The sequence below is a fragment of the Mus musculus genome, chromosome 4 (genome assembly GCF_000001635.26).
Source record: "Mus musculus strain C57BL/6J chromosome 4, GRCm38.p6 C57BL/6J".
Lineage (NCBI taxonomy): Eukaryota > Metazoa > Chordata > Mammalia > Rodentia > Muridae > Mus > Mus musculus.
In genome coordinates, this window is record NC_000070.6 from 133,624,557 (window position 1) to 133,651,104 (window position 26,548).

At 48.4% G+C, this 26,548-nt stretch overlaps 1 protein-coding gene and 1 pseudogene across 8 annotated transcripts in view; both read right to left on the minus strand.

Moving 5' to 3' along the window:
* The window catches only part of Zdhhc18 (zinc finger, DHHC domain containing 18), a 28,937-nt gene extending 20,003 nt beyond the window's left edge, over positions 1 to 8,934 (minus strand). For 7 of the 8 annotated variants that reach the window (XR_390767.3, XM_017320305.2, XM_006539018.2 and 4 more), the window contains exons 1-2: positions 8,523 to 8,934; positions 2,644 to 2,804 (exon numbers count right to left, since the gene is read on the minus strand). Coding sequence is in view for 7 of the 8 variants with exons in the window: in XM_017320305.2 (XP_017175794.1) it covers positions 2,644 to 2,804; positions 8,523 to 8,833 (472 nt within the window). In the remaining variant the exon portion in view is untranslated. The remainder of the gene's footprint in view (positions 1 to 2,643; positions 2,805 to 8,522) is intronic. The other variant, NM_001017968.2, reaches the window with a different exon arrangement.
* A 4,606-nt stretch (positions 8,935 to 13,540) lies between these two features.
* On the minus strand, positions 13,541 to 26,066 carry Gm13213 (annotated as a pseudogene).
* Between the last annotated feature and the right edge of the window lie 482 nt (positions 26,067 to 26,548).

A 26,548-nucleotide genomic window follows, 5' to 3' on the forward strand; every position in this document is an offset into this window, starting at 1 on the left:
TCCATCCTCTTTGCTCTTCCGCTGCCTGGAGGGCCCCTTCATGCAACTCCTTGTGCTTGAAGGCCAGGTAACCTCACAGGGTGGCAACTGTCACCTCTCAAAGCCTCCCACATAGAGGAGGTGCTCAATTCCTGGATTATCTTCCAAAGCCTCTTCAGATCAGATCTCTGCACCGAACTCGGACCTGACCCCACAGGCTTCGGATCACACTCCTGTCTTGAGACTCTGGTTGGCTGCCAGGAGCCAGCGTGTAGAACCAGCACTGGACTGCATGTCCCCGCCATGTCCTCCTGGGAAGACACCAAACCGTCTCCCAGGTCCCCAGTGCAGCAGGGGCAGCCTCCAGGAGCCCCCCCATTCCTCATCATCCTTCCACCCACCCCTTTCTTTAGCTAACACCCAGAACTCCCTGCACAGTGATGAGGTGAACCACACATCCACGTCCTTATCTCCCTTGCCCATACACCCCAGTGAAGAACAATTTCGTCATGACCGCCATGAGGCCAGGAACAGAAAGGGAAGAAGGCACGTGGGGCTGTGTCATAGAAGGTCTGGCCCAGGTTACAGGACACTAAAGTGTTTTTTCTTTTCTTTTTCTTTTTTTCTTTTTTTTTTTTTCGAGACAGGGTTTCTCTGTATAGCCCTGGCTGTCCTGGAACTCACTCTGTAGACCAGACTGGCCTCGAACTCACACTAAAGTGTTGATGAAGGATTCAAGGGAGGTGCCCATTTGCCATCCTTACACAGGAAGCCCGGAGTGTGGGGAGACGGCCGTCTCCTCTCCCTTTCCCTTCGGCCCCTTGTTTGGAGACTGCATTGGCACATCTGGCCAATGGGATCACCACCCCGCCCCCACGCACGTGGGCAGATGTGAAGACCGGTGGGACTAACCGTGGACAGTATTAGACACACAGTCAAGCTCTCCACAAACATGGAGCTCACTGTTGTTTCTGACCTAGCAGCTCAGAAGCCAGGGGGTTCCAGGCAGCCAGGCCTCTGTGTCCGGCTGAATCGTACCATAACCCTGCTGCAGGGTTAGCTTGACTGAAGGGAAGGTGAACCCAGTGGCTGCTCTCAAACTCAGGTCACAGTCAGAGGATGTAGATTGGGGGGTGGGGTGGGGGAAGGAAGCCAGTTTCTAGCGGAAGACCACGAGTGTGGCTGCCCCGCCCCACCCTGGGCAGAGGAGGTGGTATGAACAGGCAAAGTGGAGAGGTAGCCTCCTGGGACCCCCTGAGCTGCTCCAGACTCAGCAAAAAACGATTCCTGGGATTAGACATGGCTGGGCTCCGACATTTGCACGTCACCAGATCTCACCAGGCCAGCTAGGTGGTTAAACGCCTGTGTGAACACTGCCTTCTTAGGGCGACGAGCCAACCATGACCGGAAACCCTGGAGGTGTACAAACATCCGAGTCACTTCTCAGCAGGAAGGAGCTGGGGTGGGGCCAGAGGAGATGAAGGTCTCTCTGGGCCTGGAGCTCAGCTCTCTCCTCTGGGAAGAATAAAGGGTTGGTTACCCAGAGGCCCAGGGAGACAGGCTCTTTCTGGGTACCCAGCTTTTCCTTCCTCTATGCTTTTAGCTCTGTGGATGGACACTTTTCTTCTCACCACAGCATCCAGGGCTTGTCCTGATGTAGGCCGTGCCCTATGCTGCGCCCTGGCCTGCTCCCCTGCCCAGATCTGGGCCTCTTTGCTCAGAGGCTACCTCCTTCCTGGGCCTTCCCTAGTCCTGTGCCTCCTCCCTAACATCCTACTTACTTGTCACTGTCCTCCTCGTACCCTAGCATGTCACCTCGACCTCCAGGAGGACAGAGGTTACTGTGGTTTTCTTTCATTCCTCGTCAACAGCATCTGGAAGAGCTCACAGTGCACAGCAGGGTTCATTCAATAAATGTCTCACGATTGAGTGAATAAGGAGTACACAAATGTTTAGCCAAAGGTGGGGGAGGTCCCACAACCCCAGCACTTAAATGAAGGCATCTTCAGCTACATACTGAATTCAAGGCCAGCCTAGACTACATGAGACCTAATCTGGAGTGGAAGAAAAAAACGTACATAAATTTCTATGAGCAGGGGCTCAGGCCAACTGCTGTCCGAAAGCACATCACAGTCTGTGCACTTCCCGCGCCATCTTTTGTTTATTTGTTTGTTTTTCTGAGACAAGGTCTCAATATGTAGCGCTGACTGTCCTGCAACCTGCTCTGTAGACTAGGCTGGCCTCCAACTCACAGAGATCCACTTGCCTCCTGCCCCCTCGGAGCTGGGATAAAAGTCGTGTACCACCACTGCCCGGCCTCAGCTGTGTGATCTTGAACCATGTACTTAACCTCTCTGTGTCTCATTTCATGAATGAATAGGAAGAGAGTACCAGTATTGACCTCGCTGGCTTATGGAGATTAAGTAGTCAGGCATACAGGCGGCTTAAAGCATGCTAGGCACCCCAGAAGCACTCAGCTCAGTGCTGGCTGCCAGTATTTCTTGCTTACATATTTGCCTGCTTGCTCACTGTCTGTCTCCCCCTGTCACAGTGTCAGTCACAGCCTGCTTCGCTCACTGCTACATCCGTAATTCCTAGCAGAGCGGCACAGGAGAAAGCCAGGCTGCGGGACGCTGCGGGCAGGACTAGGAGTAAGAGCCTCACCGATCTGCTTCTCCAGGGCAGCGGCCTCACAGATGGTGGCCCGGGGCAGGATGCCAGGGTCCGTGAAACTGGTCTGCAGGAGACAGCTCATGACGAAGAAGAAGAGGATGGCAGCGATGATAGGAATGGCCAGGGTCAGTGTGCGGGCCAGGTAGGGACAGCTAGGAAAGAAGAGAGTTCAGGTTACTCCAGGCTCCCCGCTACTGCCCCACAGAGTACCTTCTAGAAAAGAGCCTCTCGGGGGCTGATGAGATGGCTCAGCGGTTAAGAGCGCCGACTGCTCTTCCGAAGGTCCTGAGTTCAAATCCCAGCAACCACATGGTGGCTCACAACCATCCGTAACGAGATCTGACGCCCTCTTCTGGAGTGTCTGAAGACAGCTACAGTGTACTTACTTACATATAATAAATAAATAAACATTTAAAAAAAAAAAAAAGAAAAGAAAAGAGCCTCTCCCTAAAGTGCCCGCTGGAGGTGAGTGCAGCCGCTCCCAATAAGTGCCCAGGGCAGACATTACTAGTCAATCCCGGACTTTTTCCAATGGCAGTTGAGATCTACAGATATTCTCCGTCACTCTACCCTGGCAGGCAGGCCCCTCTTCCTTCATCCCTTCCTGCCTCCAGAATTTACCAGAGAGCCCAAACTGACCTGAAACCCTCTAAGTAGCTCAGGCTGGCCTTGAACTCTTGATTTTTCTGCCTCTACTTCCCAAATACATATGGACCACCATACTTAGCCTCTTTTTGTGGCAGTACGCACACTCAGAAGGTCCAAGCAGGAAAGTCAGCAGTCTAAGGCCATCCTTGCTACATAGTGAGTTCAAGGCCAGCTTGGGTTATATGAAACTCTGTCCCCAAAATGTAAAAACAAAAACAAACAAACAAACAAACAAAAACAGGCCAGTGAGCTGTTTCGGCATGTAAAAGCACTACTGACCATGCTGGCCTGAGTTTGTCCTGGAACCCACATGATGAATTGAAAAGAATGACCCCCATATGGTGACCTCTGACCTGCACATACGCACCAGGGCACACGCACACGCATAAAAAATAAATGGAATGTAATTAAAAACCAGATTGACAGGCAGACAGAGACAGAGATGGAAACAGAAAAAGGGGCTACCTGGGCTGGCTCTGAATCCCTGGTCACAAGCCATCTTCCCACCTCAGCCCCAAGAGTTAGGACATCATGTGAAAGCAACGTTATGTCCAACTCGGTTCTAAGCATTTAAAAAAATATATTAATAATTTCTGTGAATGAGTGTTTTTGCCTGCACGTCTGACTGTGTATCGCATGTATAGCTGGTGACCAAAGAGGCCAGAAGGTGTGGGACGCCCTGGAATGAAAGTTAGAGATGGTTGTGAGACACCCTATGGATGCTAGGAATTGAACCAGGTCCTCTAAAAGAGTAGCAGGTGCTTTTAATCACTGAGCCATCTCTCCAGACCTGATCCCCACACTTGGGGCAGCCTCAGAATCCAGTTAGCAGACACAGCACTTCAGGAAGCTATTAAGGGGGCTGTCCCTTGAGTAACCAACCATCCATGGCAATGTTGCAATGTCAACACAGTTGGTCGGTCAGTCAGTCAGTCAATCACTCAGTCAGTCAGTCAGTCACTCAGTCATTCATTCATTCAGTCATTCATTCATTCAGTCAGTCACTAAGTCAGTCAGTCACTCAGTCATTCAGTCAGTTGCACCACAAATATTTACTGAGTCCTTTTTTAGGAGTAATGGCTATACATATGACATGAGCTACCGAGTGGCTTATAAACTAAAAAGAAAAAAAAAAGAGCCCAGTAAACAGGGCCTGCCACACAGGGTGCTGTGTTCTGCAGACTTAGTGCAAGTGATAGAGCACTTGTTAGGCCCTGGGTTTGGACCTCAGCTGGGTGGGTAGGTATGGCACCTCACACCTTCAATCCCAGCCACTCTGGAGACAGAAACAGGCAGATCCCCGTGAGTCCTCGGCCAACTTGGTCTATACACTGAATTCCAGGTTGGCCAAGACCATAGAGAAAGATCCTGTCAAAACAAAACAAAACCAAACCCTGCTTGTCTGCGAATATGTTGCTTGCCTTTACCCTGCTAAGTAATGAGCTTCTCTGAGGACGCAGACAGCATCCCTTGCCCAGGAAATAGCTATCAAACAAATCGTGCTCCCCTCATGGAGAGGAAGTAGCTACCACATCTTTTATTCAGTATTACAGACCAAACCTTGTGCACAGTAGGTAAGCGCTTTATCACTAAGTCATCTCCTGCTATCTTCTGAAGATTTGCTCTGGGCTAGATATTGCCCTCGTCAATCAGTCACTATAAATAACCCTTACAGGCTGGGGATACAGCTCAGTGGTAGAATGCTGTCTACCACGCACAAAGCACCGAGCTCAACCCCCAGCAGCTCCAAGTAAGAACCATTAACAATAATGATAATAATGACTATCAAATCAATACCTGCCATATAAGCCAGACATGATGCTGCATGCCTACAATGGTGGTACTTGAGAGCCTGGCAGTTTGAGGTCAGTCTGGGCTACAAACAATAACGCTACCTTAAAAGCATTCATTCTGCCGGGCACACTGACCCACACCTTTAATCCCAGCACTCAGAAACACAGGCAGGTGGATCTTTGTGAGTTTGAGGCCAGCTAGAACTACAGAGTGAGATCCTGTCTCAAAATTAATTAACGAAATGCCTGACATACAGATAGCTACTATGTGCCAGATACGCTGCTGTGCACTTTACATGCATTTCTCGAATCTTCACGGTGACCCTCTGACCTTATTTTTTTTTAATTTTTATTTATTTATTTATTTATTATATGTAAGTACACTGTAGCTGTCTTCAGACACTCCAGAAGAGGGAGTCAGATCTTGTTACGGATGGTTGTGAGCCACCATGTGGTTGCTGGGATTTGAACTCTGGACCTTCGGAAGAGCAGTCGGGTGCTCTTACCCACTAAGCTATCTCACCAGCCCCCCCCCCTCTGACCTTATTTATGCTCCAAAAAAAACTTCACAGATGAAGACATTCCAGAAGTTTAAACAATGTGGGCAATGCAGGTCAGGAGCGTTCACTGTGATGTTCACGGCACCAACTGCAGCCAGCCCCTGCCTTCCCACTAAAGCTGGAGGGGATTCGACAGAGTGGGGGCTGCAGCTTGGGAGATGCATCTATCAGGAGGCTAGGAGCCAGCCATCCTTCCAGGGGTCCACAGAGGCAGGGAGTGAAACCAGGCCATCTGCACACTGCTTCTGAAGCCTGCGGAGGCCTTTCCTCAGGACCAGAGCCTGCCAAAGCCAAGGGCTCCTAGTGGGCTACCCTCTGCCCAACACATTTCTTCATGGCCAACCCCCCAACAGAACCAGCCAGGTCCTAGTGTTATGCTGGACAGCTCACCTAGTTCTCACACAAGCAGGCGCCTGGGGAATAAAGCCTGGGACTTGTAGAGCCCTCGGGCAACACCAACAGCAAGATCTAGGCTCTGATTTCCTCTGCTAGATTCAAGGTCACCCAGTCAGGGTGCCAATTACAAGCTGGCATCTCCACACTCCCAGCGAGTGATCCGTGCACTTGCAGTGTTGAGCACTGACCATAGGTATCCCTTAAACTGGCTCTAGGCACTAAATGCACAGCACTGTGCAGATTTCCTATGTTCTTGAAGAAAACACAGGCACGAAATGGCCAATCAAGTGTATACGTATAGTACAGGCAGGCAGGGAGAGATCAAAATAAGTGGACCATGAGGGTGCTCCAGAGGCCCTGAGGCAGGAGCAAGCCAGCAGGCCAGTGCACTTGAGAGGACAACTGGGCAGAAGACGACTGGGCAGGAGGACGAGAGGGTGCCGAGGCCACAGGAAGCCAACATCAGAGCCGGGGCTCTAACTGAGAGGGAGAACCGGGAGCCAGAAGTCTGATGTCCAGGGGTTATGTCTGCTGTGTGGAATGGGAAGTGTGGTAGAAGCTGGGACGCCTGGTAGGGTGTGATGCAACTTCCCAGCCAACAGGGAAGCAAAACGATTCGCAGTAGGAAAGGTCCTCCCCCAAGAGCCAAGTACCTTCCCAGAGCAATGAGGAGTGAGCACTTCTTGCCAACCCTGTCCTCACTAAAGGTGTGTCCACCGAGCAACCCCAAAACACCCAGCAGGACTATAGGATGTCACCAAACCCTGTCCCCAAAGCTGCCACCCAAGTAACAAGAGGAGAGAAAAGTCAAGGTGATTGGCCTGTTCTCGCTAAGCGCAGGAATCCTTCCTTCCTGGCTCCGGGCAGCGCAGTACCACTAGGAAGATACCCAAGTCCAAAAGCAGTATAGAGCAGCCAGCACGCCTTCCTCCTGCCTGGGCCATAACCCTGGGTGTGAGCACCACAGAGAATGGCCTCAGGGCTCTGGAAAAAACATTTCCACAGCACCCAAGAAGCCATAGTCATAGCGAGGTGAAAACGAAACTTGGCCCGAGGTTCAGGCTGGGATCCCAGTGCTCCTCTGTGTAAACCACCCTGAACTTTTTTTTTTCTTTTTCCTGTCCTGATCCAGTGGAAGGGCAGAGCATTTTGGGGGAGGATGGAAAGGAAGGATGTCTTCACCTTGTAGTTACAGAGACATAATCCAGGTCCTGGAAAGTGATCTGAGAACTGGTCTTTCAGACAGCCTCATCATGACATGCGTGCCCCCCTCCCCCAACCCCGGGGAAGTAATAGCTGCCAACATCAAGTGCTAGAAGCTTGGACGAAAAAGAATAAATAAATAAATAATGAATATATCTGGAAAAAAAAAAGCTAAAGGCTTGCAAGCATGACCAATCTCAATAGAACCCTGTCGGGGGTGGGTACTATTAAAGTCCCCATTCTACAGGTGAGGGCACTGAGGTTTGGAAACGTAAAATGACTGCCTGCAGGCCACACAATTAGTGGGAGGTGGAGCTGGGACTGGAGCCAGAGATGGAGTTCTTAACCATAATGAATAATAAAAGAAACCAATAGGAAGAAGTAGGAGGGAAAGGTGGGACTCACCCCGGGTGCGTTCAAGTGGGGGTGTATGTGCCCTCAAGGAGTCACAGGGCAAGTGACTCCAGCTAGAGGCTGAGGGTGGGTGGAAACTTTGGATGCATGAGTGGCCCGAGAAAACTATAAGCAGCCACTCCTCCATCCTTCAGTCCTAAAACGGAGCTACAGTGTAGGCCAACCCTAGGTCACTGGGAAAAGGTCAGAAGCCCATAGGGGCAAATAAGACAGGCCGTGTGAAAGCACTCAGGTCTCTTTCCTGAAAAGGATCTTGATGCCGCCCGCTGTCCCGGTGGTGGACCGCCACCGAGGGATGCAGAGTGTCCGGAGGGGAAAGAGACAGGGCAGGGTGGGAGACACCTAGAGGACTAGGGAGCTAAGAGAGCGTCGGGAAGAAGCTTTGGAGAAACTAAGGAAAGTGCTGGAGAGAGAAGGGCCTGTCTGAGAGGCCCAGAGATGCTTTAGGGAGGACTGCCTCCGGGCCTAGGGTGACCATGACTGAGGGAAAGCGGGTGTGGGAGCCAGGACCCTGTAGAACCTTGGAGGGACTTGAGAGGACGCCTAGAAAAATTCATGGTAGGGTGTCCACAGCCAAAGGACACAAAAACTTACTTGTCTGAGGACAGGAATGAAAGACGCCTAGAAGGGTCAGAAAGAGCCTGGGATAGGCAAGAACCAGCCAGTGAGTGACCGCAGGTGGACCTGAGGGACCCGGCAAAAGCTGGTGACCCGGGCGGGGCACCCAAGGTCCGGGTGGCGAGAAGGGGTTCCGGGGTTCCGGGGCGGCGGGCGGAGGCCCGAGGGCTCACGGATGCGGGCGGGGAAGGAGCGGCGGCCGGGGACGCAGTGCCGGGGTGGGGGTGGGCGAACTCACTCGAAGACGAAGAAGAGGATGGTGGTGCTGAGGATGAGCAGCAGCGTGAGCGCGAAGACGCCGCCGTGGCCGGCCAGCATGAGCCGGCCTCCGCAGTAGAAGCGGTTGCGGCCCGGGAACACCTCCCACTTACGCCGGGGCCGGCGGCCCAGGCTCCCGCTGCCGCTGCCGCTGCCGCTCCAGCGCGGCGCGCCAGGCGCGGGCCCGGGGCTTGGAGCAGGGGGCGCGGCGGGGCCGGGGCGACGCGCCCCGGGGGAGGCGGGCGGCGGGGCGGCCCCGGGGCTTATCTGCTGGTACTCGCAGTCCTTCATGCGGCCGGCCGCGGGCCTCGGCTCCGCGCCCGGCCGCTCCGGGACCGGGCCGAGCAGCGGAGGTGGCGGCGGCGCGCGCGGCGCTGGCGGGCGGGCAGGCAGGCTCGCTCGGGTTGGCCTCTCCGCTGCCGCCCCGCCCCCGGCTCGCTCCGCAGCGCCTCCTGCGCCCAGCCCGGGCTCTGCAGATGCGGCCTCCAGGGCTCCCTCAGCTGCCGGTGCTCTCAGACCCTGCCTTAGGAGTCAGAGATTCAGGGGACAGCTCAGGCACTCCAGGCTCGCCCACCTCTGAGGGCAAGCTGGTAAGGGTGCTTTGAAAGTTCCGAGTGTCTAAAGGGGTGTGAGTGAAATATCCTTTAGTCTTTCCCTCCCTGCTGTCCTAGGTTCAACCCTGGGTTCTAGATAATCCCCAAATGGAGATCATGCCTAAGGGCCCCAAACTTTTTTCAGGTGGGTGTTTTCACAACAGACCTAACCAACCAGGAACTGGGGTGGGCTAACTCCTGGTGACTGAGACAAGTAGGGTTCAAGGACCTTCAGGCCAAGGTCCAAGGTGAATTTGCAACGAGCTGGGCTACAAGTGAGTCCCTGTTTCAGCTGAAAACACACACACACACGCGCACACTATATTTTCTAGGACTCAGGTCGGAAGTCCAGAAATATTTTAGCAAATTCTTTTACATGCATCACCCCCAAAGCTCATAGGGCTAAATCAGGCAGTCTTATCTGGAGCAAATGGGGTCCAGCCTCCTTGCAAACCATTCAAGTTGATGGTGGAACTTATTTCTCGTGATGTGACTGGAGGCCTGGGAGTTTTGCTGAAACTCCACCCAAAGTTACTAGAGCTCATTGCAGTGGCTCACCAGCGAGGTTTCTCTGAAGGACTTGTGCACTTCCTGAACCTGACAAGGAGAGTTTAGCATCCATTTGTGAAAACAGGGATTGCTAGCTGGCTATGGTGGCCCACGCCTTTACTCCCAGCACTTGGGAGGCAGAGGCAGGCGAATTTCTAAGTTCGAGGCCAGCCAGGTCTACAGAGTGAGTTCCAGAACAGCCAGGGCTACACAGAGAAACCCTGTCTCGAAAAACAAAACAAAAGAACAGGGATTGTTTTGCTTTTGGGATACTTGAGTATCCCACCCAGGACCTCACCAGCTGGGCAACCCCTGTCTCTAGCACTGAGCTGCTCCACCTGCCCTAAGACAGATCATTTGTGTTTGTGTGACTGAACGTGCACGTGGGGAGACCGAGAGGGCAGGCCTACGTATGCATGGAGGCCTGAAGAAGGTCTCAGATCCTTCAGAGCCGAAGTTCACTGTAAGATACCTAAATGGTTAGGTAGATGCTGGGGTCTGAACTGGGGCACCCATGATTGTTCGGCAAGTACTCTTAACCACTGTGATGGTTTGAATATGCTTGGCCCAGGTAATGAGAGCACAATTAAATGTTTTCCTCTATAAGAATTACCTTGGTCATGGTGTTTCTTCACAGTAATGGAAACCCTAAGACAGAAGTTGGTACTAGAAGTGGGGTATTGCTGTGATAGGCCTGACCATGCTTTTGTTTGGAGACATGTGGATCTTAGGACTTTGGAAAGCAGTGGAGTGCTTTCTGTGGGGTTTAATGGGCCACCCTCGTAGGGATACGGGAGACTTTGTTGCTGATGGTATTTGAACTCTGGAAGCCTGGCTCAGGAGGTTTCAGAGGAGAAGACTGCTAATGCGTGGCCTAGAGACTGTTTTTGTGGTATTTTGGTGAAGAATGTGGCTGCTTTTTTCCCTTGTCTGAAGAATCCGCCTGAGGCTAAAGTGAAGAAGACATTTAGATTAATTGCATTAGCAAAGGAAATCTCAAAACAGCCTGATATAAATTCTGTTGTGTGGTTACTAAGTTCACTCATGAGGACACTGTAGCTGTCTTCAGACACACCAGAAGAGGGCATCAGATCCCATTACAGATGTTTGTGAGCCACCATGTGGTTGCTGGGATTTGAACTCAGGACCTTTGGAAGAGCAGTCAGTGCTCTTAACCTCTGAGCCATCTCTCCAGCCCCCACGTTCACTTTTTTTTTTTAAATAAATATGGTGGCAGAGAGGTCTTTTTTTTAAAGATTTATTTATTTATTATAAATAAGTATACTGTAACTGTCCTCAGACACACCAGAAGAGGGCGTCAGATCTCATTATGGATGGTTGGGAGCCACCCTGTGGTTGCTGGGATTTGAACTGAGGACCTTCAGAAGAACAGTCAGTGCTCTTACCCACTGAGCCATCTCACCAGCCCATGTTCACTCTTTATGATAAGTGTTTTGATGAAAAGGAGCAAGCTTAAAAAGGAAAAATACAAAACCTATGGTTCGAGGAAGTGAAGTCAGGCTGAATCCTGAGTTCAAGGAGATAAACAGATCAAGGAAGTGGTGATGCGGGAACAAGACCCCACCCAGCTAAACTTACTGTTTATGCTTTTTTAAAAAAAAGATTTATTTACTATTTATTGTTATATGTAAGTACACTGTAGCTGTCTTCAGACACACTAGGAGAGGGCATCAGATCTCATCACAGATGGTTGTGAGCCACCATGTTGTTGCTGGGATTTGAACTCAGGACCTTGGAAAGAGTAGTCAGTGCTCTTAACCGCTGAGCCATCTCTCCAGCCCCCACTGTTTATGCTTTTGCAGTCGAACAAGGGATAGTTATATGTAGGCATTATTACCTGGTTATTTTCTCATTTGGATATGAGATATGATTTGTGTCAAGTAGACAAGGGGTGGTGAATTGTGACAGCTATTCCCAGTTGTCAACTTGACAACCTCTGAAATGAACTGCAATCCAGAAATGGAGGCCACACCTGTGATCCAGATCTTGAGGCTGGAAGGCACAGGCTTTTGATCCAGATCTTAAGAAACATTAGCCATGAGAAGCTTAGGCCCAGGCATGGTGCTACACATCTTTAATCCCAGCATTCAGGAGACAGAGCCATGTAGATCACTGAGTTTAAGATCAACCTACAGAACAAGTTCCAGGACAGCCAACCTTAGGCAGTGAAGGAGTTGGAAAACAGAAAACTGGTGATAATACAACAAAACAAGGGGGTCATGTTCCAGCTCCAGCAAGCAGCAGAACTGGGCAGCTTCAGCCATGTGTCTCTGGCATTATACTTTATAATCAAAAGGAGAAGGAAACTATTGGGACAATTGATGTTGGTTACCTGGAGCTAAGAAGTTAGTGGTGACTAAGAAGAGACCAGCATCACTGAGGTGAAATCTTCTGGGAAGTGTTTTCTGAGATCACACAAAAAACTGTGTTCCGGGACTGGTAAGATGGCTCAGCAGGTAAGAGCACCGACTGCTCTTCTGAAGGTCCTGAGTTCAAATCCCAGCAATCACATGGTGGCTCACAACCACCCGTAAAGGGATTTGATGACAGCTACAGTGTACTTATGTATAACAATAAGTCTTTGGGTCAGAGTGAGCGGGAACTGAGTGATCAGAGTTGACTGGAGCAGGCAGAGGTCCTAAAAATTCAATTCTCAACAACCATATGAAGGCTCACAGTCATCTGTTCAGCTACAGTCTACTCATATACATAAAATAAATAAATCTTTTTCTGAGTTCGAGGCCAGCCTGGTCTACAAAATGAGTTCCAGGACAGCCAGGGCTACACAGAGAAACCCTGTCTCGAAAACAAACAAACAAACAAAAAAAAAACTTTAAAGAAAAAAAAAATGTGTTCCAGAGATAGTCAAGGTTGTATCTCGTGCTGTGGCTGGACTTGGTAATGTGTAAGGGTCATCCAGGTGATACTGGTTTTGAAGGCACAAAGGGGTCATGAAGAGCAGCTGATGCTCGGCACTGTGAGAGGCCAGGGAAAGCCATTGGTGAAAGTGCAGCCTCAATTACAGTTGATGGCCCAGGACTGAAGGGGTCATGCAAAGAAGCTGAAGCTTGGCACCATGAAGAGAGCCTATGAGAGGCTATCGGTGAAGCCTAGTTACAGAAGAAGACCCCAGCGTATTGGAGATGCCAGTACCATGGGATGATCACCAAGAGCAGCATCAGCAGTGGAGTGAAGTCAACCAGAATCTATGGTGCTACAAAGGGCAGAGCTGGAGATGCGACCCAAGCCCTTTGGAGGAGCCCAGAAGGTCATGTGTGGATCCCAGACATTGGAACAAGAAGCTATAAAGTTGAAGTTGCCTTGGATACCCTAAGATTTCTGAGATGTCAGGGCTCTGGGATACCTGCAGAGGAATGCTGCTAACAGGGAGTGGTACCAGCCCAAGAGAAAGAAGTGTGTTACAGTCAACAAAGCTGAAAGGAGTTGGACATCAGACATGGAGATGCAGAGTTTAAAGCTTGCCCAACTGGTTTATGGTCTTGCTTTGGTCCAGTATTTCCTCACTATGATGTTTTGGAATGATAATATATATCCTGTGATGTTGGAGGTATGTGATCAACTTTTTTATTTTGATTTTATAGGGTATTACAGTTACATGATTTGATGAATCTCAGAAGAGACTTTGAACTTTGGACTTTTAATATTGTTGAGCCTGCTATAGACTTTGGAAACTTTTGAAATTGGACTAAATGTATTTTGCATTATGCTATGGCTAGGTATGGCCCCCATAGACCCATGTGTTTTGTTTTGTTTTGTTTTGTTTTGTTTTGTTTTGTTTTGTTTGTGTGTGTGTGTGTGTGTGTGTGTGTGTGTGTTTTAACAGATCTTGCCTAAGTTTATTTGTAAGAACAGCATAGGACACTGGTCATCTGCAAACAGTGTGTGGGTAGGTGTGTCACAGCAGTCTGTCTGTCTTCACACTGGCAGGAGCCTTTTCTATGGGGCCTTCACAGGGGCCTGGGCACCTTTGGGGGCCTGGGCTAGAGCTGAAGCCTGGGCCTTGGCTGGAGCTTTGGCCCCTGCCTTGGTTTGGACCTTAGGCTTCAGTTGGCAGAGCCTCTGACCCTTGGCCGTGTAGCTTCGAATCCACTTCCCAAGCTTGGGGTGAGCGATGAAAGCCAGCCGCTTGAGTTTGGGGCCTTTTGGCATCTTGGACTTGATGGCCTGAGGCTTCACCAGGGCCTTGATGGCCTCTGCGCGTGCACTCGCTGCCTTTGCGTTGATGGCCTGCATCTTCTTCAGGCCTTTCTTGTTGTGCTTCTTGGCAAAGCGCATGCTCCTCAGGAACTTGGGGTCAACCCCCTTAAGGGATTCGTATCTTTGCGACCGAGGTTTCTTGATGCCATTTCTGTGCCATTTGCGGGACTGGTTGTGTGTGGTGTGGTTCTTGGACTTGGCCATGTCTACACGGTAACCCGCAGCTCCCACAGCGCCTGAGACCAGAAGAGCGACCCATGTGTTTGAATGTGGTGATTGGAATGCGGTGGTTTGAATATGCTTGGCCCAGGGAATGAATGACACCATTAGGAGGCTTGGTCTTGTTGGAGTAGGTATGGCCTCATTGGAGAAAGTGTGTCACTGGGGGGGGGGGGGCAGGCTTGGAGACACCCCCCCCCTTAGCTGCTTAGAAGAGTCTTCTACTGGCTGCCTTTGGATCAAGATGTAGAACTCTCAACTTCCTCAGCATGCTGCCATGCTCCCTATCATGATGATAATGGCCTGAACCTCTGACACTGTAAGCCAGCCTCCATTAAATGTTTTCCTTTATAAGAGTTGCCTTGGTCCAGGCAGACTTCTGAGTTCGAGGCCAGCCTGGTCTACAAAGTGAGTTCCAGTACAGCCAGGGCTATACAGAGCAACCCTGTCTCAAAAAAAAAAAAAAAAAAAAAAAAAAGAGTTGCCTTGGTCATGGTGTCTCTTCTCAACAATAGAACTCTAAGACAACTAAGACAACCCCTGAGCCATCTCTCCAGGGCTCAAGACGGAGCTTATATAATTTCTTATATGTGTAACAGAAATAACATGTTATCACCTTTGCTCTATCCTATGATGGGATGCATGCCACTGGTGCTACCCGCAATCAAGAGGAGGGAATCCTACGAAGGTGTGAATATCAGAAAGGCAGGATCACTGGTGGTCACCACAGGGTCTGTCCATCCATCGAGCTTAAGTTACTGAAAACCCTGAAGAAAAGAGACCTGGGGACTAAAACTGGAGAGATGAAGAAAGGGAGCCAAAATATACAACAGAGTGGATCCTGGTGGATCATGCCTAGAGTCTCTGCCTGTGGGAAGCTGAGGGAGGAGGATTGCCAAGTTTGAGGCCAGCCTGGACTGCAGAGCAAGAAAGACCCTGTCCACAAACAAAGAAAAGGATACAGTGGAAAAGGGTAGGAAGCCAACAGTGGCCTGGAGAATGGAGAACTGGCCAGGTTTGGTGCTACATTTTTGCAATTTGGCACTTGAAATGTAGAGGTAGGATGGTTCAAGCTACACACAGGTTTGACGGCAGCCCAGCCTGCATGAAATTTTGTCTGCAAACAAACAGAATCGTTAATCAGAGCCAGACATGGAGATCATGTGATCATCCTAACACCAGGAGGCAGAGGCAGGGGGATCTCTGTGAGTTTTAGGCCAGCCTGGTCTACAGAGCAAGTCCTAGGTCAAGGCCAACAGGGCAAGATAATGAGACCCAATCTTACCCCAACACCAATACCACCAAAAAACATGGCGGCACACATGTGCCACCTTGTTGCTTTGGAAGCTGAAGCAGGATGATCAGGAGTTAAGGCCATGCTTGGCTACATGTCACATTTGAGGCCAGCCTTGAGAGGCCAAAGCTTTTAAATGTAGACTCCATTTTAGAGAACCTGACCTGAATTTAAACTCAGGTAGACTAACAGGCTGGTATCGAGCATTAGTTTCCAAGTTGCCCCCCAACAGAGCCTGAGCCTAGCTCCAGTCTTTAGGCTAAGCCCCAACAAGAGCAAAGTTTCCAGGTTACACGAGACCAGTGTCTCCTGGTTATTCCCCCAACAAACCTGTACCCCAGGTTAAAAGCCCACCCCCTGCCTATCGACCACCAATGCAGAGAACAGAAGTTAAGTTTATGATCTGACTCCCAGCACCAGCCAATTATGGTAAAGGCCACAGTAGATTTCCAATTAGATGCTTGCACACGTATTCCCTACTTGCTGATTACTATAAAGCCTTGCCCTGATAGACAGATGGGGCTCCTCCACCACCAAAACTATCCTGTGTGACAGTGGCACATTGTGGGTGTGTGTGCAAGCTAGCTCGAATAGAATAAAGACCCTGCTATCAGTTGCATCAGATTGGCTCCTGTGTGTGTTTTGGGAGATCACCAACATGTCTTTGGCACAACAGCCTCAGTTTCAATACAAAAAAATTGAAGAAGAAGAAGGAGAAGGAGGAGAGGAAGAGGAGGAGGAGGAGGAGGGAGAGGAGGAGGAAGGGGAGAAGAAGAGGAGGAGGAGGAGGAAGAGAAGAAGAAGGAGAGAAAAAAAAGAAAATAAACTCCAAACAGAATCAACAAGAGGCCCATGTACCAAAGGCTGCTGAGCCGCGCTCTTGGAGCTAGAAGCCCTGGGTCTAAGACCTTCACCTTAGGATGAACCACACTATGGTCTCCCTCTCTTCTGCAACCCAGATGTGACAGTAGCCAAACCAAACATGCTGGCCCGGTTAAATGGGTCTTTCTCTCATTTTTTTTAAGATTTATTTATTTTATTATATGTTAGTACACTGTAGCTGTCTTTAGACACCCCAGAAGAGAGCATCAGATCTCATATAGATGATTGTGAGCCACCATGTGGTTGCTGGGATTTGAATTCAGGACCTTCAGAAGAGCAGTCAGTGCTCTTACCCGCCAAGCTATCTCTCCAGCCCTAATTGGTCTTCTTGAACCTTGTCACTTTATAGAAGCCTGGACTGTCCTACTTGGCACTCAGCTTCTCTCCTGTCTATATCATGTTTATTTGCAGGCAGACTTTCTGCTTATCTTTTTAAAAATTGAACTTAGGCAAGGTGATGGTTGCACACACCTTTGCTCCCAGCTCTAGGGAGGCAGAGGCAGGATCTTTCAATCTGGGGCCAGCCTGGTCTACAGGATGAGTTCCGGGACATCCAGGGCTACACAGAGAAACCCTGTCTCAGAAAACAAATAAACAAAAGAGAGTTTATTTTTATATTTACTTATTTATTTACTTATTTTGGTTTTTCGAGACAGAGTTTCTCTGTATAGCTGTCCTGGAACTCACTTTGTAGACCAGACTGGCCTCAAACTCAGAAATCTGCCTGCCTCTGCCTCCTGAGTGCTGGGATTAAAGGCATGTGCCACCACGCCCGGCTCTGGCTTCTTTTTAATTATGTATATGCGGTATGTAGTCATGTAGGCATACATACATGAACGCAAGCGCCCACAGAGCCGGAAGCATCGGCTTTTCCTGGAGCTGACGTTACAGGCAGTCATGAACTGGCCAGTGTGTGTAGAGGAATTTTACCCCACCAACATGGCTGCTCTGACAAAGGATCAAATTCAAGACCTTCTAAGTTTGTTTGATCTAGCTTGAATGAAACACCTTTAATCCCTCTGGCTGGAAGTACCCTTAGGACACCCTTTTAATCCCAAATAATAAAGGTAAAGCTAGTTTGTAGAAGGAAGCAGCCATGTTGAAAAGTGACATCTAATTGGAGGGCAATTCAGGAATCGGAGTTCAGTTAAGTGCAGTTGAGTTTATGGAGTTCAGAGGCAGAGCAATTCGTTGAGAAGCCAAGAGAAGCCAGTTTGAATCAGTCAGTTTGGAGAGAAGTTTTGAGCCAGGGCAGCTGAGTTGAATCAGCCAGCTATAGTTCAGAAAGAATTAGAAAGGGTGAATTTACTCAGCAGTAAGCCGCTGTCTGAGACAACAATTACACCAGGTAAATAAAAGTTACTTTTACAAGTGTCAGTGCTGGGAACTGAACCTAGGTCCTCTGGAAGAAGAGTTCATGTTCTCAACCACTGACCTGTTGCAGGATATTAAATCACACTGTGAACTGAAAGACTGTGTTATTCACTGAAAATACCTGTTTCTAGTTGTGGTGTGGCTCAGCCCTTGGCACACACCTTTAATTCCTCTGGCTGCAATACAGACATGCCCTTAGTACACCTTTAATCCCAAACACTGAAGGTAAAGTTAGTTTGTAGAAGGAAGCATCCATGCTTGAAAGTGATGTCTAATTGAGTGGCAGACAAAGTGAGGAACCAGAGAAAGATTTGACAGAATAGGATCCGCCCAACTCTCAGGAGAGAGAAAAGGGAAGCTACTTGAGAGAGCAGAGCAGAGAAAGGAGGAGGCAGTTTTTCTAGGAGAGTCTTTCAGAGACAGACTGAAGAGAAAACAAGCCAGAGGTTGAGAAGGAGCCAGAAGATTCGAACAGATTGCTAGAGTTAGAGGCCAAGCAGGGCAATTCAGGAGAAGCCCAGAGACACCAGATTGAATCAGCCATCTTGGAGGGAGTTTGAGCCAGAACAGCTGAGTTGATCATCCAACCAAAGATAAAAAAGAACTGGAGAGGGTGAGTTTATTCAGCAGAAAGTCTTCGAGGCTGAAAACGTTCTAGGCCTGGATTGGATGGTACCTGGCTAGAAGTTTCTAGGACTAGGCCTAGGTTAGCAGACGTAGGCAGTAAGCCTCAGAGACAACGATTATGTTAGGCACATAAAAGTTACTTTTAACGGAACCATCTCTCTGTTCTGTTCACCTGAAAAGATGTGGTGGGGCTGGGGATGTAGTTCTGTGGTAGGACCTAGCATTCATGAGACCCTGGGTTCCTCCTCCAACGCGCACACACACACACACACACACACACACACACACACACACACACACACACATACACATACACGAAAGAAGGAAGGAGAGAAAGAAAGAAAGAAAGAAAGAAAGAAAGAAAGAAAGAAAGAAAGAAAGAAAGAAAGAAAGAAAGAAAGAAAAAAGGAAAAGGGAGGGAGAGTGAGTCTCCTGTTCATGTCCATTGATCTGAATTTCTTCCCATTGAGGTTGCAATTACTTGCTCAATTTTCAGTCAATTAAAAAAAATGGTTAGCTGGCGCAGCACACACCTTTAATCCCAGCAATAGGGAGGCAGAGGCAGGAGGATCTTTGTGAGTTCAAGACCAGCCTGGCTGTTCTTCCAAGGACCCATGTTCAATACCCAGCATCCATATATATAGTGGCTCATAACTATCTGGAACTCCAGGACCAGGGGATCAGATAGATGCCTTCTTTTGGCCTCCACACTCCTTTAATCCCAGCACTTGGGAGACAGAGGCAGAAGGATCTCTGAATTGAAGGCCAGCCTGGGGTACACCATGAGATCCTGTCTCAAACAAACAAACAAACAAAAAAAAAAACCCCAACAAACCAAACAAAAAAAAAAGAAAAACCCAAAAGTTAATTTTCCACAAAAATTTGCAAAAAAACCCAAATTAGCGTGATATGAAGAGAAAATGATATGCATTGTTTATGTGTTCTCAATTATAATTACAATTTGTTCATGGTTAGCCTAATATTTATAAGTTATAATTACACACACAATAACAAATGAAGGAAATACCAGTGGCTGTCACAGTGCTCCTCTCTGAGACAGTTGTTATTTATAGCTTTTCCCCTGCTATTCATTGCGCATTCTCTTTGCTCTCTCTCTGAGTCTCAGCTGTAGAATCCTCTCCAGCTTTTGATGGGGGAATCCAAATCTCTTTTCTGAGGGCTTTGAATCTTCAAGGGGAGTCCACCTCTGTCCCTCAGTAGGACCTCTGAGAGGAGCTGTCACGTGACAGCCGACCCCTCTCATGTGGTGGCAGCCCGCAGTGCAGAGCCATCTGTAACTGGGCTGTAGACCCAAGGAGTGCCTCAGGAGGAGGCAGTGCAGAGGGAACGGAAGATCACCTGTCCATCAGTTTACTCAAACCCCTACCTTCCACACAATTCATCTTGTTCCTTTCCATTTTATCTGTCCCTTAGCCTGTAGTTATTTTGTGTGTACACATGCTGCCACACACACGTGTGGAGGTCAGAGGACAACTCGAGGGAGTCAGATCTTTCCCTTCCCACGGATGAGTCCCATGAGTGGAGCTCAGATCATCAGTCGTGGTGGCAAGCACCTTTACCCACTGAGCTATGTCACGGAGCTCAGACCAGGCCACATGGCTACTTAATAGTCTGCTTAGGCTTTCAATGGCTACATTCAATAGCCCTGGTTGTCCTGGAACTCACTCTGTAGACCAGGCTGGCGTTGAACTCAGAAATTCACCTGCCTCTGCCTCCCAAGTGCTGGAATTAAAGGTGTGTGCACCATGCCCGGTTATTTCTAACCCTTTTATTTTGCATCTGAAATACCCACATTTTCCATTTTGTCAGACTCAGCAAAATGTCACCTGCATAGTGATATGTGTAAGATCTAGGTCCAGAGTCCTGAGGGTTAGGGGGTAGGGGTATAGCTCAGAAGTAGAGTGCATGCTAAGGACCTAGATTCAATCCTCAGCACGGAGGAAGACAGAAGCAAAGAGAAGGGGCAGATGTAGCTGCCAAGTCCTACAATCACAGTGCTGCTTGGGAGGCTGAGGCAGGGGCCTCTATTTTGAGGCTAGCCTGGTCTATGTGAGAATTTGGCACATTAAAAAAGGAAAGGTTACTGGCTAGATGTGGCACATGCCTTTAATCCCAGTACTTGGGGAGGCAGAGGTAGGCAGATTTCTGTGAGTTCAGGGCTAGCCTGGTCTATAGAGAGCTAGTTCCAGGACAGCCAGAGCTGTAAAAAAAAAGGGGGGGGGGATTTCTATAGCATTTTACTGTTTGTTTGTTTGTTTGAGACAGGATTTCTCTTTGTAGCCCTGGCTGTCCTAGAACTTGCTTTGCAGTTTGAAGCTGGCCTCAAACTCATAGAAATCAACCTGCCTCTACCTCCCAAATGCTGGGGTTAAAGGTGCGCACCACCACACCTGGCTCAGATGTATATTTTAATTCAATGTGTTGTATGAGTGTTTTGCCCACGTGTGTGTCTATACGCCATGTGTGTGTCTGATACCTAAGGGAGCCAGAAGAGGGCACCAGAGTCCATTGAATTGGAATCACAAACAGTCACAATGTGGGTGCTGGAAGTCAAACCTGGGTTCTCTGCAAGAGCAGCAAGTACTCTGAACTGCTGAGCCATCTGTCCAGCCTAATGACAAGACAGAAACCCAAGGACTTGATGGGGCTCTGAGTACTAAGGTGAGCTTTGGGCCCTGCTCATGGTCTTCAAGGTAAAAAGCAAAGCACTCCTGGCATTGCCTATAATTGATAGAGGAAAATAATCCTTCGCCAGTCAGTAGCTGGCTCTCAGACAGCAAGGGTGTCGCGGCACCCAGAACCAACAGCAGCTGTAACCGGAGTCACTGCTTCGTTCAATTCACGGCAGTTCACAGTCATCTCCGCGATCCAGCTGCCGCCTCATCCTCAGACCAAACACGCGGGTTAAATACAGATGCATTCGGCGCCATCACCTCAAGTCTCAACTCTGCAGCTCACCTAGCCTGCAGCACAGGAACTATAGCGCCACAGGGGCGGGAGTCGTGGGGGGTGTGGCTTGAACGCGTACGGATCCTCCCTTAGTTCTCAGGGTCCGGACTTCAAGACCGAGGTGCCACAGAGCTGCTTTCTGGTGCGGGTCTCTCTGGCTGTGTCTCCACAAGACCTGTACACACATGCCAGCTGCCTCCCCCTCTCCCCCTCTCCCCCATGAGGATCTCAGAACCATTGTATTAAGTGCCCGCCTTATAACCTAATTTAACAATAATCACCTCCTTCAAGGTCCTACCTCCAGACACACATGGAAGGGTTTGGATTTAACATATGGATTAGTGGGAGACACAATTCAGTCTGTAACATCTGGAATGTAGTGTACTTCTGGCTTGCTATTTTCATCGTGGTGTTATGGGGGGAATCCTCTTGGTTTTTTCTAACATACAGACCTTTCTCTACAGGTCAGAGTCAAATGACCTAGATCAGGATTTTGTATGTGCATTTTGCCTGCATTCATGTCTGTGGGGGTGATATGTGCCCGTCCTTTGTCTGCATGCGGGTCTGTGTACCATCTGTGAAGAGGCCACAACAGAGAGTCAGAGGCCCTGAGTCTGGAATTACGGATGGTTATGAGCTATCATGTGGATGGTGGAGTCAATCTTTGGTCCTCCATAAAAGCAGCCAGTGTTCTCTCTTAAGCTCAGGGCCAGCTCTCTAGCTCTAGACTAGCTGTTAAATGTAGTCATTGATTATGTAACTATGGGAACCCGTTCTTAGAAATTAGTAAGCATCTAGTATACTGACAAAAGTTAAATGAGGAGGCTGGAGAGATGGCTCAGAGGTTAAGAGCACTGACTGCTCTTTCAGAGGTCCTGAGTTCAATTCCCAGCAACCACATGGTGGCTCACAACCATCTGTAATCCAATGCTCTTTCTGGTGTGTATGGAGACAGCTACAGTGCACTCGTATAGAATAAATAAACCTTAAAAAAAGAGTTTGAGGACACTGGCTGCTCTTCCAGAGGACCCAGAATCATTTTTCCAATACCCACACAGTGTCTCACAGCAGGGTCTGCAGACATTCATGCAGACAAAATACTCATGTGCACAAAATAAGAATAAGTTGAAAACCTTAAGTGAGACAACTAAATATGTGCTGTGGTGATTTGAATATATTTGGCCCAGGAAGTGGCACTATTTGCGGGTGTAGCCTTGGAGTAGGTGTGCCACTGTGGGTGCAGGCTTTAAGACCCTTTTCCTAGCTGCCTGGAAGCCAGTCTTCTGTTTGACTGCAGAAAAAGAGCTGGAACCTCAGGTCCTCCTGCACCATGCCTGCCTGGATGCTGCCATGCTCCCTGCCTCCATGATAATGGACTGAACCTTTGAACCTGTAAGCCAACCCTAATTAAATGTTGTCCTCATAAGAGTTACTTTGGCATTGGTGTCTGTTCACAGCAGTAAAACCCCAAGACACATGCCTAAGCTATACTGCATAGCGTCATGCTCCTAGGCCCCCAAACCTCGATAGCTTGTTACTGTACTGAATGCTACAGGCAAACGTCACATGATGCTATTTGTGTATTTAGCATAATTAGACAGAGAAAGCATGCAGTGAAGGCATAGAGGCTCCTCCAGAGGAGCAGGATCTCAGGGGAGGCTTTAGCTACAGAGCAAGCTTGGGGCCAGCCTGAGTTAACATGGGCCCATAGCCTTTTGTTTGGTCATTATTTTGGTTTGGTTTGGTTTTGATTTTTTAAGACAGGGTTTCTCTGTAGAGCCCTGGCTGTCCTGGAACTCATTCTGTAGACCAGGCTGGCCTCGAACCTAGAAATCTACCTGCCTCTGCCTCCCAAGTGTGGGGATTAAAGGCATGTGCCACCACCGCCCCCAGCTTTTTTTTTTTAAGACTTTTTATTTATTTATTTATTTATTTATTTATTTATTTATTTATTTATTGTATATGAGTACACTGTAGCTCTAATGATGGTTGTGAGCCTTCATGTGGTTGCTGGGAATTTGAATTCAGGACCTCTGCTCACTCCCGCTTAAAGATTTTTTTTAATTATTTATTTATTATATGTAAGTATACTGTAGTGTGTCTTTAGACATTCCAGAAGAGAGCATCAGATTTCGTTACAGATGGATGTGAGCCACCATGTGGTTGCTGGGATTTGAACTCAGGACCTTTGGAAGAGCAGTCAGCACTCTTAACCACTGAGCCATCTCTCCAGCCCAAAGATTTATTTATTAGTATATCTAAGTACACTGTAGCTGTCTTCAGACATACCAGAAGAGGGTGTCAGATCTGGTAATGGATAGTTGTGAGCCACCATGTGGTTACTGGGATTTGAACTTAGGACCTTTGGAAGAGCAGTCAGTGCTCTTAACCGCTGAGTCATGTCTCCAGTCCTGGTTGGTTGTTTTGAGACAGAGTTTCTCTCAATAGCTTTGTTCATCCTGGAACTCACTCTGTAGACCAGGCTCATTCAAACTCACAGAGATCCACTTGTCTTTACCTCTAGTGTGCTGGGATCAAAGGTTTGTGCCACCACCCACAGAGACTATATCTTGTGGTGGTGGTGAGGGGGGGGGCGTGGCAAGAGCAAGCTAGACATAGTAGTGTGTGCCTATATCCCCAGGACTTAGGCTAAAGCAGGATGGTGTGCTCAAGGCCAGATGGGCTGCTGGTGCCTACCATGAATAGTGCATGCGTGACAGCCTATAGGGTTGTCTTAGTTAGGGTCTTATTGCTATGAAGAGACACCATGGACAAGGCAACACTTATAAAGGGCAACATTTAACGGGGGTAGCTTACAATCTCAGAAGTTTAGTCCATTATCATCATGGTGAGAAGCATGGCAGCATCCAGGCAGACGTGGTGCTGGAGAAATAGCTGAGACTTCTCCATCTGTCAGCAGGCAGCAGGGGGACATTGTATCTCACACTGGCATACCTTGAGCATAGGAGATCTCAAAGGAAGCCCCCACAGCCCCAACAAGGCCACACCTCCTAATAGTGCCACTCCCTATGGGCCAAGCATTCAAACACATGAGTCTATGGGGCCATATCTATCAAATTACCATGAGGACCGAGAGTCACTCTAGGTGAATTAGAGAATGAACCTTGAGAGGTGTCAAGGGCCAGGACCCTTCTAGATAGCCCTAGAGGTTTTATGAACATTCTAGATGAATGGTTCTCAACCTTCCTAATGTCTTTAATACAGTTCCTCATGTTGTGGTGACCCCAACCATTACATTATTTTTTGCTACTTCACAACTATAATTTTGCTACTGTTATGAATCATAATGTAAATATCTGACATGCTGGATATCTGATATGTAGCCCTTGTAAAAGGGTCATGACCCGATCATAGGTTGAGAACTGATGCTCTATACTTAGGCTATGAACTTATTAAAAATGTTTTCATCAGAGCCAGTGAGATAGCTTGGCACATGAAAGCACTTGAGCCCAAAATTGATGCCCAAGGCCCATATGATAGCAGGACAGACCCAAGTCACCCACCATGTGCCCTTCAGTGGCACACACACACACAAATAAATAAATTTAATTACAATTTCTTTCCTGCTTGTGTAAACAGTTTTTTTAAAAAGAATTATATATTTATTCTATGTACATGAGTACACTCTAGTTGTCCTCAGACACACCAGAAGAGGGCATCAGATCCCATTACAGATGGTTGTGAGCCACCATGTGGTTGCTAGGAATTGAACTCAGGACCTCTGGAAGAGCAGTCAGTGCTCTTAACCACTGAGCCATCTCTCCAGCAGAGAGAACTCAGAAATCCACCTGCCTCTTCCTCCCAAGCGCTGGGATGAAAGGCATGCACCACCACTGCCCGGCTGACGCACACTTTTAATCCCAGCACTCGGGAGTCATAAATAAGGTGGATCTCTGAGTTTGAGGCTAGCCTGGTTTATATGCAGGCAAAAGATTCATATGTAGATAAAAGAAAATGAATACGCTCCCCCCACCCAATTAAAAGGACATGAACAAGCAAGACGCATCTATACTGTCTAGATCAGAGAGTAAACCCAAGAGTTTGGAGTTACTGAACCTGTGACATCTGGAGGGGCTGGACAGAGCCCTTCGGACACTGGAAACATCTAGTGTTCTTGCCGGCTGTCTCTGTACTTGCCGGGGACAGGGACGCAGACTAGCTAGATGCTGCTGTCTCCGTGTGGGATGCTATGGAGCTGTTTCTGTGACTGTTGCTGGGGAAACACATGTCCAAAGTTCATTCCACAGCAAGGGCAGGAAGGACCTGCAGCTACAGGAGAGGAGTATTAGGACCCTCACAGGAACAGGAAGCCAGTTGAAGGAGCCAACGCCTCCCTTCTTCCTCTGGCCTCACTATTGCCCTCTCGTGGCCTTTACTGGCACAGCCTAACACAGAGGCTGCTGGCACCAGTTACACAATTTTTCTGTGCAGTGCTCCAGTATCTATCTCCAAAAATATTTTGGAGCACAGAGCTAAACAAACAAAAAACATAGTAATTAGCAGAAGAGAGGTATTTGTAATATGTATATGGAGCTGGACAGTTGTTTTTTTTTTCCAGAGGGCAGAGGTTTAATTCCTAACACCTACAAGGTGGCTTACTACAGCTGTCTATAACTCCAGTTCCAGGGGATTGACGCCCTCTTCTGGCCATTCTGGGCACTTGCATGTATATGGTGCACATGCAGGCAAAATTCTCATATAATTAAAATGTAAAAGATTATATTTGCAATTCAAAAGTACATTTAATGGGGCTAGAGAGATGGCTCAGCAGTTAAGAGCACCGACTGCTCTTCCAGAGGTCCTGAGTTCAATTCCCAGCAACCACATGGTGGCTCACAACTACCTGTAATGGAATCTGATGTCCTCTTCTGGTGTGTACTCACATACATAAAATAAATACATAAATCCTGTTTTTAAATTACATTTAGGAGCTGGGTGTGGTGGCACATGCATTTAATCCCAGCACCCGGGAGGCAGAGGCAGGCAGATTTCTGAGTTCGAAGCCAGCCTGGTCTACAAAGTGAGTTCTAGGACAGCCAGGGCTATACAGAGAAACCCTGTCTCGGTAAAACCAAAAAATAAAAAAGAAAGAAAAATAAATAAAGAAAAAATAAAATTACATTTAATTATTTATTGTGTGTCTCCATATGTGTCCCTTCCCATCTGTGCCCATGTGGCAGTTGAAGGACAATTTACAGGGCTTGTTTTTTGTTTTGTTGTTGTTGTTTTTATTTATTA